The sequence below is a fragment of the Bubalus kerabau genome, chromosome 4 (genome assembly GCF_029407905.1).
Source record: "Bubalus kerabau isolate K-KA32 ecotype Philippines breed swamp buffalo chromosome 4, PCC_UOA_SB_1v2, whole genome shotgun sequence".
Lineage (NCBI taxonomy): Eukaryota > Metazoa > Chordata > Mammalia > Artiodactyla > Bovidae > Bubalus > Bubalus kerabau.
The window spans coordinates 46,942,614-46,955,290 of NC_073627.1; the positions used below are offsets into that span (position 1 = coordinate 46,942,614).

Here is a 12,677-nt window from a genome sequence, read left to right on the forward strand (position 1 = left end):
TCTCCTCCATGTCCCACTTAAAGAAGACCATTTTGAGGATTTGCCATCTTCTATGCATGGATATCTCATTCAATACTCACAACTGATATTTAAACTAAGGATTATGGATTCTCTTTTACATACATGAAAACTAAGCCTCAGACAGGTTAGGTAACTGGCCCAAGGTCCTGTAGCTGGTAAGCGGTAGCTCTGGGAAGAGTTCTTGGGACCAAATGCCATGTCTGTACTCTGCTATGTATACATCAGCCTGGCTCACCCATCTTCCACTAAGCTGGGACTCCAGGTCTACCACTTCACAGAAGATCAACCTTCTGTAGCTGTTTCTTACTGAAGAGGATGTCTCTGAGAAGGCAGTTTTTATAGAGCCCTGGATCTCTGTAAGTTTCTGCAATTTCATTATTACAGAAGCACGTAGATTCTTTGACCACCCTATAAAGGATCACTTGATATCCTTTAGGTTCAAAAGCGGATGTTTAAGAATCCATAACTATTGGGACTCCCTGGCAGTCCAGTGGTTAAGACTTCACTTCCAATGCAGGAGATGTGGGTTTGATCTCTGGTTGGGGAGCACTTTCCAGTGCAGGAGATGTGGGTTTACTCTCTGGTTGGGGAGCTAAGATTCCACAGTGCCTCATAGCCAAAAAAAAAAAAAAAAGGCAAAACATAAAACAGAAGCAATATAAAGACTTTAAAAATGGTCAACATTAAAAAAAATTAAAAAAAAAAAAAAAGAATCCGTAAGCATTGAGTATGGTTATGTAGAAACATCACTTGGCTTGTCATGTTAGATAACAAATAACCCCAACCAGGATGGTGGGTTCTCTGTGGATGTAGACTGTTAAGGGAATAATTAGTCTATTAATTCAAATTAATAATTACAGGAAGTTAGAGTCAGACTTCTGAGGTTGGGGTCTTATCTCTACCATCTATATGCTTTCTTTCCTTCAGTAATCACTTATTGCAGAGTTGTTCTAGAGGTTAAACCAACTATGGAGAACAAAGCATCTAACATTCAGAGGGGTCTCTGAAATATTTAATTCCTCTCTCCTTCCCTTTCTCTTATCAACCACTTTTACAAAACCCTTCTACTTATAAAACTCCCAAAGGAAAAAGACTCAAGAGACATCTATACTAATTGAATATTCTTACATTTAGATACTGCAAATTCTTAACTGATCTAAACATAGAACTTTTTAGATTTTTCTTTACTTTAAAAAAAAATAAAGCCTATTTATCATTCAACTTTACATGTTAACAATACTTTTAACAGTAATTTTATAGTTTATTGGATCATCTGTCTGCCTCTGCATGATAATTTTAATACATGACAAACAGTTTAGCCCCTAAATAAACACAAGCCAGAAACCTCTTCTTTAACCTGCCAATAAAAGTAGTTAATCATTAGTAACCAATAATGAATTAAAATACCTGCTGTGACATACAGGATAATAGCATTTATTTAACAGAAAGGTTCACAGTGATGAAAATATCCTGACAGCTTGGTTATTTCATTCCTTTCCTTCATTAGGCAAAAATCCCAGAAAAGAACACACAAAAAATTTCCATCTCAAGACTTGTCTGAGAGATGCTGCTGCTGAGGGAGAAAGGAGCCACCTGGTCTGAGAGTTGGGAAAACCTGGGCTCCCACATTAAAAAAAAAGAAAAGAAAATTTCCATCTTCACAGATAAATTACTACTTAGCCTACCAAGTCAGTAGTTACTGCTTATAAGTACTGCATGAACAGCTTCTACTTTAAATATTTGGTTGATACATTCAGGTACATAAATGGCCAAGGTGAAACATAACAAAATGAAGCAATTTCTCATGTGAGAATCATAGTTGTTTATCTAATCATATGGAGAGTTGCCTGTTTTAGTTCAGAATTCATTTCCTAAGATTTATTTGGTATGATCGTGACCAATCCAGTTCAATTTGATAAACAAGGATTGTCTACCATCTGGTAGACATAATACAAGGCGAATCTCCAAAGTCTGAATTACGATTATAAAGGACATTTTTACTCAGCCCCTCAGAGATGGGACATTTGCCTCTGTCACTTTACCATCTTTAAAAGTATCACTCTAAATAATTCATGTGGCTTCTAACTTTGCTTACTGTTCTGTCCCCAGCCGTCAGGATTGTACCTGGAAAACGAGAGGCACTTATTCAGTATTTGTGTTATAAACAGGAAATGACTGGAGGAATAACTCTAGCTGGAACCCTAATGTCAAAGATCAGACTATAAGGACTTTCCTGGTGGTCCAGAGGTTAAGACTCCGTGTTTCCAATGCAGGGGGTACAGGTTCAATACCTGGTCGGGGAACTAGATTCCACATGCCATGCAGTGCGGCCAAAAGTAAAAATTAATAAGATCATAGTATCTGAAAGCCAACTTAGAGCAGGCTACACATTAGTCTTCAGTAATAGACCAAGGAGAATGTTTTGGAAATAAACTGGTCTAAAATAAATATCAGCCAGTAATCTATTTCTTGACGATTTGTGCTTTCTCTAGTTAACTGTGGAATCTTACTGTTCTGATTACATAATGTCAAATGGGACAAAGTTAGAATATAGATTTATTCATACTAAAAAACAGCACTGTGTCATAGATTTACATGGAATTATGGAGGAGCAGAAACGTTTGCCCCTTTCTTCATGGAAGCGAAGCAGCACAGGGCCTGTTTCTCCTTCAGCTTGTGGTTGCTGGACAAGCCTGTATTTATAGGGAACACCCGGGGATGATGGTGTGTCTCTCCTTGGACAAATATCATGGCAAACATACCATACGCAAGGCCCAGCACAAAGGTCTGATAACTACAACTACCACCAGTTATCATAGAAATATGATCTGTTTGTAACATTTTTAGAATGTGAAAAATAGGGAGTTAAAAAGGTCACCCATTTATTTAAGGAATGAGTTTCCTTGTAACATGAGAATTTCAGCTAGAATTTCTCGTTTTCAAGAAAGTCATATAGTCTGAAGAACTATAGCAGAGCACACACACTGTATTTTTATAACTGAGGATTACAGTAAAAAGTCATGGACAAAAGCTACTTTCAGTGCCATAATTATTGGATGCAGGGGCAAAATTCTAGCACATGAACAAGGTCTCTGTACCTATTGGTTATAAATGACATCATGCTTTCTAAAGAATTGTGTTCATTTTTCCTATTTCTAGCAAATTGAGTAGTCTAGAGCGCCCTCTCCTGGACATTATGATTTTTATCAATCACATCATCCCATAAAGAAGGCTGAGCACCAAAGAATTAATGCTTTTGAACTGTGGTGCTGAAGAAGACTCTTGAGAGTCTCTTGGACAACAAGGAGATCAAATCAGTTGATCCTAAAGGAAATCAACCCTGAATATTCATTGAAAGGACTGATGCTGAAGCTCCAATACTTTGGCCACCTGATGCGAAGAGCCAACTCATTAGAAAAGACCCTGATGCTGGGAAAGACTGAAAGCAGGAGAAGGGGATGACAGAAGATGAGATGGTTGGATGGCATCACTGACTCGATGGACATGAGTCTGAGCAAGCTCCGGGAGATGGTGAAGGACAGGGAAGCCTGGCATGCTGCAGTCCATTGGGTCGTAAAGAGTTGGATGTGACTGAACAACAACATCATCATTCCAGTAAACCAGAGAGGCAGAATTTATCCACAGCAATACATCATTTCAGGGATGTGTATGGCCTTTCATACTCGTGTGGACATTCTTGTACCCCAACATAAAAATTCCTTTGATTCTGTCAAACAATGAGGAAAATCGTACAGATCCAAATGAGAGGATGTGCTCATTACACACGGTACCTTGCGGCTGGAAAAATGGCCGTGTTTGCCCAGTTTACTGTTGAGCGCTTCTAGGAACATCTCATCAGTGACTTTGCCGACGTTCATGCAGGCGTCGTCCAGGATGGCAATGATCCCCTTGTGCTGCTGCTCCACCAGGTCCACGATGATCTGATTGTTGAAGTAATCAATCTGGAGGACACAGCAGAGAGCCAGTTACAAACGGGACGGGGACCAGGTGCAACGCCAACGCCTCCACGCGCATCAGGAGTTCAAGTTACTCTGATGTCAAATACATAAATCACAATTAATGAGGCTTCGCTGGTGGCTCAGATGGTAAAGAATCTGCCTGCAATGCAGGAGACCTGGGTTCGATTCCTGGGTTGGGAAGATCCCCTGGAGAAGGAAATGGCAACCCACTCCAGTATTCTTGCCAGGAGAATCCCATGGACAGAGGAGCCTGGCAGGCTACAGTTCATGGGGTCACAAAGAATGGGACATGACTGAGCGACTAAAACCTTCAATGCTAAAATGAGTATATGTTTTAACAGAGGTTTTTTAAAAGATGCATTTATTGATTTTGTATCCTAAAACATTTTGTCTTGGGAGTTCCCTGGTGGTCTAGTGGTTAGGATTTGGCACTTTTCACTGCCATGGCCCTGGTTCAATCCCTGGTCAGGGAACTGAAATCCCATAGGCTGCAGAGCTTGGTCAAAATTTTTTAAAAATTGCCTTAAATGAACACAGTAAGTCCCCTACAAATGAATGAGTTCCATTCTCAGAGTGTGTTTGTAAGTCCAACAAAGTTAACCAAGGTACCCAGCTAACACAATCGGCTATATAGTACTGTACTGTAATAGGTTCATAATATTCTTCACATAAATAATACACACATAAAAAATGAACAAACACAAAAAATAAACATTTTTCACTTATAGTACAGTACCTTGAAAGTGTAGTAGTACAATAGCTGGCACACAGGGGCTGGCATGAATGTCTGCATTTTTAAAAGTTTGCAACTTGAAGGTTTGTATGGAGGGGACTTACTGTACAGCTCAAGGTGAAAATTATAAAGTAGATAATGTTTCTTCCTTCACCAAGTCTTATTTTAATCCTGTCTTCATACCCTGCACCTAACCTTACTCCTCATACTCTCAATCTGTTGGCTGTTAATCACAAGACCCATATTCCACTGTGCTGTGCTGAATCACTCAGTCATGTCCCAACTCTTTATGACCCCATGGACTGTGGTCCGCCAGGCTCCTCTGTCCATGGGGATTCTCCAGGCTAGAATACTGGAGTGGGTTGCCATGCCCTCCTCCAGGGGATTTTCCCAAGCCAGGGGTTGAACCCAGGTCTCCCGCATTGCAGGCGGATTCTTTACTGTCTGAGACACCAGGGAAGCCCCCATATTCCACTGCTGCTGCTGCTGCTAAGTCACTTCAGTTGTGTCCAACTTTGTGCGACCCCATAGGTGGCAGCCCACCAGGCTCCGCCATCCCTGGGATTCTCCAGGCAAGAACACTGGAGTGGGTTGCCATTCCTTCTCCAATGCATGAAAGTGAAAAGTGAAAATGAAGTCGCTCAGTCGTGTCTGACTCTTCGTGACTCCATGGACTGCAGCCTACCAGGCTCCTCCGTCCATGGGATTTCCCAGGCAAGAGTACTGGAGTGGGTTGCCATTGCCTTCTCCACCATATTCCACTCAGTCAGCTCAGTTCAGTCGCTCAGTCGTGTCTGACTCTTTGCGACCCCATGAATCGCAGCACGCCAGGCCTCCCTGTCCATCACCATCTCCCGGAGTTCACTCAAACTCATGTCCATGGAGTCGGTTATGCCATCCAGCCATCTCATCCTCTGTCGGCCCCTTCTCCTCCTGCCCCCAATCCCTCCCAGCATCAGAGTCTTTTCCAATGAGTCAACTCTTTGCATGAGGTGGCCAAAGGACTGGAGTTTCAGCTTTAGCATCATTCCTTCCAAAGAAATTCCAGGGCTGATCTCCTTCAGAATGGACTGGTTGGATCTCCTTGCAGTCCAAGGGACTCTCAAGATTCTTCTCCAACACCACAGTTCAAAAGCATCAATTCTTCAGCGCTCAGCCTTCTTCACAGTCCAACTCTCGCATCCATACACGACCACAGGAAAAACCATAGCCTTGACTAGACGGACCTTTGTTGGCAAAGTAATGTCTCTGCTTTTGAGTATGCTATCTAGGTTGGTCATAACTTTCCTTCCAAGGAGTAAGTGTCTTTTAATTTTATGGCTGCAGTCACCATCTGCAGTGATTCTGGAGCCCAAAAAAAGAAAGTCTGACACTGTTTCCACTGTTTCCCCATCTATTTGCCATGAAGTGATGAGACCAGATGCCATGATCTTCGTTTTCTGAATGTTGAGCTTTAAGCCAACTTTTTCACTCTCCTCTTTCACTTTCATCAAGAGGCTCTTTAGTTCCTCTTTACTTTCCACTAGGTGCCCACAAATAACCTGGAAGTATTACTTGATACCTAACTTGATGAAGTTAAGGTGCTACACAGAACTTGCATTTTTAGTTACATGACCCTGACTGACCAAAATGCCAGAGTGTCTCCTCCAGTTTCCCAAAAGTTAAAAAGCATATATGGATCTAACACAGTTTTTCAGGGTACAATATAAAAATTTTAATTATCAGATATAAGGATCCATAAAGAGTAAGAATACACTTGTTATTTGCTTCCACAAGCTGAAAAAAAAGTTATAAACAACTTTTGAATCTTTCTCTATTTCAAGACATACAAGGTATGTATAATAATCCTCTTCTACACCTGTTTCTTCTGATGAAAGTGTGAAAGTGTTAGTCACTCAGTCATGTCCAACTTTTTGCAACCCCATAGACTGTAGCCCACCAGGCTCTTCTGTCCATGGAGTTTTCCAGGCAAGAATACTGGAGTGGGTTGCAATTTCCTCCTCCAGGGGATCTTCCTAACGCAGGAATCGAACCCGGGTCTGCACTGCAGGCAGATTTTTTACTGGCTGAGCCACCAGGGAAGTTTATCCTGACAGCTTGCAGCATATACATCACTAGACTCAGAGAGAAAGCACGCATGGGCCTGACTCAGGCAAGCTGTGCATCACGTGAAAATGGGCAGTCTATGCACTTTAATCCTGTGTGTTGATACGTCCCAGATCATTCAGGAGGTACCTGATCTAACAGTTGTCTCCATTACCCTCTCTAAAATTGACACACTCACAATAGATGATTACTATGTCTCAAGGATCCCTGCTCAATGGTATTTAAAAATCCAAGGGCTCGTGCCAGCTGTGGTTTTCAGCTCCACCTCTATTTCCAAGCCCTCCTCTGCATTCCATGAACTCAAAGTCTGCAAACTGGGTGGCTTTTACTTTTTTTATATTTTTCTGGTTTGCCTAAATCAGCGATTGGAGAAGGCAATGGCACCCCACTCCAGTGTTCTTGCCTGGAGAATCCCATGGATGGAGGAGCCTGCTAGGCTGCAGTCCATGGGGTCGCTAAGAGTCGGACACGACTGAGCGACTTCCCTTTCACTTTTCACTTTCATGCATTGGAGAAGGAAATGGCAACCCACTCCAGTGTTCTTGCCTGGAGAATCCCAGGGACGGGGGAGCCTGATGGGCTTCCGTCTATGGGGTCGCACAGAGTCAGACACGACTGAAGCGACTTAGCAGCAGCAGTAGCAAATCAGTGACACTCAATGGGGTGTGACTTTCCCTGGAACCCCTAGGGCATCTGGCAACGTCTGGAGACGTTTTTGATGGTCATGACTAGGAGGAGGCCAGGATACTGCTCAACATCCTACAATGCACCGGACAGGCTTGGTACAAAATGTTAGTACAGAGACAGATTAGCCCTGGTCTAAGTATGTACTTTTATTGTGGGCACTTTATTACATTTCTCATCAGGGGAAAATGTTATTTGTATCTTTGGAAAAAATATTTTAAAAATGTTCAAAAAGTAGGAACTCTATATTAATCAACATAGCTGAAATCTTAGACTTTGCAACTATGGAATTAAAGACTAAGCCTTTTGTCGTTAAGGCCAAAAGAATTAAGTTTCCCAAATTCCAGCTGGCTATCTACAAGTAATTAGTCTTTGCTGAAGAGTCCAGTAGCTTTTGAGTCACAATTTAATGCTACTTTAAGCACTGCCTAAAATTGGGGTTTTCAAATCAGGTTCTTCCAGCCACCTGGCATTCCCAAGAGGTTTCTTAGGGGATGCAGGAGACAAAGAGACGGGATGGAGTTTTTACTTTTTATTTAAATTAATTTTTATTGGAATAGAGTTGATTTACAATGCTGTGTTAGTTTCTGCTGTACAGCAAAGTCAATCAGTTGGATGTGTGTTAGTCGCTCGGCTGTGTGTGACTCTTTGCAACCCCATGGACTGTAGCCCGCTATGCTCCTCAGGCCATGGCATTCTCCAGGCAAGGATATGGAGTGGGTTGCCATGACCTTTTCCAGGGGATCTTCCCAACTTAGGGACTGAACGTGCATCTCTTATGTTTCCTGCATTGGGCAGGCGGGTTCTTTACTACTAGTACCACCTGGGAAGCCAAAGTAAATCAGTTACATACCTACGTATGTTCACTCATTTTTAGATCTTTTCCCATATAGATCATTACAGAGTACTGAATAGAGTTCCCTGTGCCCTACAGTAGGTCCTTATTAGTTATCTGTTTTATATACAGCAGTGTGTCTGTGGTGCTAGAGAAGATTCTTGAAAGTCCCTTGGACTGCAAAGAGATCAAACCAGTCAATCCTAAAGGAAATTCACCCTGAATATTCACTGGAAGGACTGATGCTAAAGCTCCAATACTTCGGCCACTTGATGGGAAGAGCCAACTTACTAGAAAAGATACTGATGCTGGGAAAGATTGAGGGCAGGGGGAGAAGGGGGCAACAAAGAATGAGATGGTTGGACGGTATCACCAAATCAATGGACATGAGTTTGAGAAGACTCCAGGAGATAGTAAAGGCCAGGGAAGCCTGGCGAGCTGCAGTGCAAAGAGTCGGACATGACTTATCAACTGAACAACAACGAAAAATGTGTCTATGTCAATAAGTTTGGGGGTTTTAAAGGAAATACTTGCCCAGAATAGGAATTCTAATTTGGGCATTTGGCCTGTCCTCAGTAACTGTTACCCTTGAGAGAGTCTTCTGTTTCCTCTAGGACATATTTCTCTTGGTTTATTTCACTAAGAATTGTTTTAAAGGGCTTTTTCCCTCCTTTTTCACATGTTTGTAATAGCCTCCTGGCATTGTTGACTTTTCCTTTTATCAACTATGCCTGTGGAATTTGATGTTCTGATTGTTAAAGGATATTTTTGACCAGTATCTCTGAACCACATCTGAATAACAAGTTTTATGATTAAATGTTATAAAAACCTAAATCCTAGTTATAATTGTGTATTATGAGACACAACAGATTCATTCTATGAAAGCTGCATATTAACTTAATTGAATTACATGTTAAATATGTGATGAGAATTCACTCTTTAAATCAAAACTGTAGGCAATCCTATTAGAAAGTAATAATACACCCTTGGTTTATTTATAAATAGGTAATATTTATACTAATATATTTGAACAAAAATTTTTTTATGATATTTCAATATATAACACAATGGAAGGCAAAGAAGCAATTTAAAGCAGGAAAGCTAGTTATTATACCATATATATACATATATAAGATATAAAATATGTAATTATATATAATATATATGTATGTTTCCAGTATCCACTTTTCCTGAATCAGAGGAGATAGCAAGTAAGAAGGTGGGAAGGAATATAAAAGTAATTTAAATATAGCATTTCAAATAGATTTTTACTGCTTACACTGAGTATCAGAAAACAAATATGGACTTCATTGTCTATACTTGGCAAAAGGATAAACACAGAATTAAAAGGAAACTCAGAAGTTTTTGAATTTTTAAAGTCTGTTCTCAAAATTGTTTAATAATGAAAATTTCAAAGAAAATGACAAGGTCCCATTTCTTTCATGAGCAGGAAGTCTAACGGTCCTGGTTTTAGCTGTGATCTGTGGGACTGCACCCTGCATCCGTCAAACTGTCTGCCTACATCTTATCAGACCAGTGACAAACACAAAGTTCCCAGAGAGCCACGCGAAGAGAGGTGGAGACTCGTGTGACACAACGGAGACTGAACGGAGATCAAAGTCATCGCAGCTGTCCTCATGCACTGGTTTCAGGGAGTATGGGCTTCCCTGACCAAAGACAACAAAGTGCCACTGAGTTTACAAAGTAGAGGAAGAAAAAAAGAGGAATAAGAGCAAAAAAAGGAAAGAAGGAAGGAGAAGACACTCTACTAGGAAGCCAAGTTCTGTCCATTGAAGGCAAAAGCTGCTGCTATGAATAATGTATAAAGGATGCTAAAGTCAAACAGACAGATGTGAATCAAAAGCCATGTGTTACGGTATAGCACAGACAACTGGATTCAATATTCTATGATAACCCATAATGGGAAAGGATTTTTAAAAAATGTACATATATATATGTATAACTGAATCACTTTGCTCTATAGCAGCAATTAACACAACATTGTAAATCAACTATACGTCAATGTAAAATATTTTTTCATCTATATAAGATGATGAATATTCACTATACTCATTGTGGTAATCATTTCATGATGTGCGTTAAGTCAAATAGCTATACTGTACAATGTAAACTTACACAGTGCATGCAAGCATGCTCAGTAGCTAAGTCGTGTCTGACTCTTTGTGACCCCATAGACTGTAGCCCACCAGGTTCCTCTGGCCCTGAATTTTTCCAGGCTTGATCAAATTAGAGAAACACCACCTGTCAACCCTGAAAATGAGTTGTATGTACATACCCCAAAAGGAAAGCTAAGGGTGCTGTGTTTCAAGCAGCCAAGGAGATCAGCAGACCCCTAGGATGCTAGAAGTTGGCTTTATCATGAATACACTCACGTGTTTCCAGGGGATCCCTTCCCGCTGGTACTCCTCCTGTTCTTGCTTCAGGACCAGCTGAATAAACAGCTGCTGGAGCTTCTCGTTGCAGTAATTGATGCAGAATTGCTCAAAGCTGCAAGAAAAGGAATCAATCAGGCTCAAACAAATTTAAAAAAAACAACAACAAAACAATAGGGTTTTTGTATCTTCTCTGGTTTACCTGTTGTTGTCGAAGATTTCAAAGCCATAGATGTCCAAGACACCGATAACAGTGTTCTTGCCATGGATGGTGGTGTCTGAGTTCTTGACCGCAATAATATCATTGATGCGGGAGACAATCCAACAGAAAAGGCGCTCGTATATGGCCTGTGATGAAAATGACCTTGTAAATTCTTGCATGTTGGAAATGAGTCCTCTGTTTGGATTTTTTTTAAATTATATTCATTTATTTATTTTGACTGTTCTGGCTCTTTGTTGCTGTGTGAGCTTGTCTCTATTTGCAAGGAACGGGGGCTTGTCTTTGCTGAGATGTGTGGGCTTCTCATTACAGAGTTCCCCCACCCCCATTGTGGCACAAGGGCTCTAGGGCACATGCATTTCAGTAGCTGAGGCACGTGAGCTCAACAGTTGCAGCTCCCAGGCCCTAGAGAACAGGCTCTATAGTTGTGGCACACTAGCCCAGTTGCTCCACGGCATTTGGGATCCTCCTGGACCAGGGTTCAAACCCACGTCTCCTGCAATGGCAGGTGGAGTCTTATCCACTGCGCCACTAGGGAAGCCCTGGATTTGTGATACGTTTTAAATTCTTATTGACCTCCTCCTTAGCATTTAGCATAGCTGTTAATCCTCTAAGCTAAAAAATGAGAAATACAGATCATTTTCTAAGAAATTATGTGACGTTTGCATGATGTTTGGATGGTGGTTATTATTGGTCCCTATGTGAGCTATATTTCAACAAAATTCCTTAGGTGTGTTTCTGTGACCTGGTAACACCAATAATTTGCTTACTATCTCGTATAAGTCACTTTGTTGCTTTATTTTAACCTCATCAACTATAAAAAGCAGAGAACTAACGAGTTCTATATTCTATGGATTCTAAATACACAAACGTTGACTTATAACGCTAAATAAAGATCTAAGCCAAAAGGACAGCATTTCAAATTCCTTGAGGTTCAAATATACATTCAGCGCCCAAGAACACACACACCAACACGTAAGGACAAAGGCACCACATACTCGCACACACTCATATCCTGATACAAATGTGTCCTGCAACGTCTTTCCTTAACATCTCCCTCCAGATACCCACTCTCTTCACCTATGCACGTCCAGACACACGACCTCCACTCTTCACCTCCTCTTCCAGCCACTCCAGTCTTCATTTTCTCTCATTTTCTCACTGAAATGGCTCATCAAGGACCCCAAGCACCTCTCTATGGACCCTTTCTCGTTCCTCCACGTGGACATCTTACCCGGATACTTGGCAACACTCGACCCAGTTTCCCACTCTTGCCTTGAAACTTTCTGCCCTCTGATTCAGGACATCACACTGTCTTAATTTGCCTCTTATTTCACTGGCTGTTCCTTCTTGGTGACCTTTAGTAGGTCTTCTCTTATTGTTCCTCAGTCACTAAGTTGTGACCAACTCTGCGACCCCATGGACTGCAGCACGCCAGGCTCCTCTGTGCTCCACTATCTCCCGAGTTTGCTCAAATTCATGTCTATTGAGTGGTGCTATCTAACCACCTCCTCCTCTACCTGACCTCTAAAAGCTGGAGTTCCTCCTGGTCCTCTTCCTTTCTCTCCCTATCTCCTCTTTTCTGTGTCATTTCATACGACAATGAAGAACAGTGATATGATGTTTCCCCCCAAAAGTACCATCTGAACGCAAGCTCTCCTCTGAGCTCCAGGTCCCGTGCCTGACTGCCTGCCTGATAGCACTC

At 41.4% G+C, this 12,677-nt stretch overlaps 1 protein-coding gene across 12 annotated transcripts in view; it reads right to left on the reverse strand.

Annotated features, from left to right (window-relative positions):
• Positions 1–12,677, reverse strand: part of MYO1D (myosin ID) — a 361,374-nt gene that overhangs the window by 228,274 nt on the left and 120,423 nt on the right. For 11 of the 12 annotated variants that reach the window (XM_055577237.1, XM_055577238.1, XM_055577236.1 and 8 more), the window contains exons 9-11: positions 10,955–11,100; positions 10,753–10,867; positions 3,813–3,983 (exon numbers count right to left, since the gene is read on the reverse strand). In XM_055577237.1, the coding sequence (XP_055433212.1) occupies positions 3,813–3,983; positions 10,753–10,867; positions 10,955–11,100 (432 nt within the window). Of the gene's footprint in view, positions 1–3,812; positions 3,984–9,442; positions 10,027–10,752; positions 10,868–10,954; positions 11,101–12,677 lie in introns of those variants that run through there. The other variant, XM_055577248.1, reaches the window with a different exon arrangement.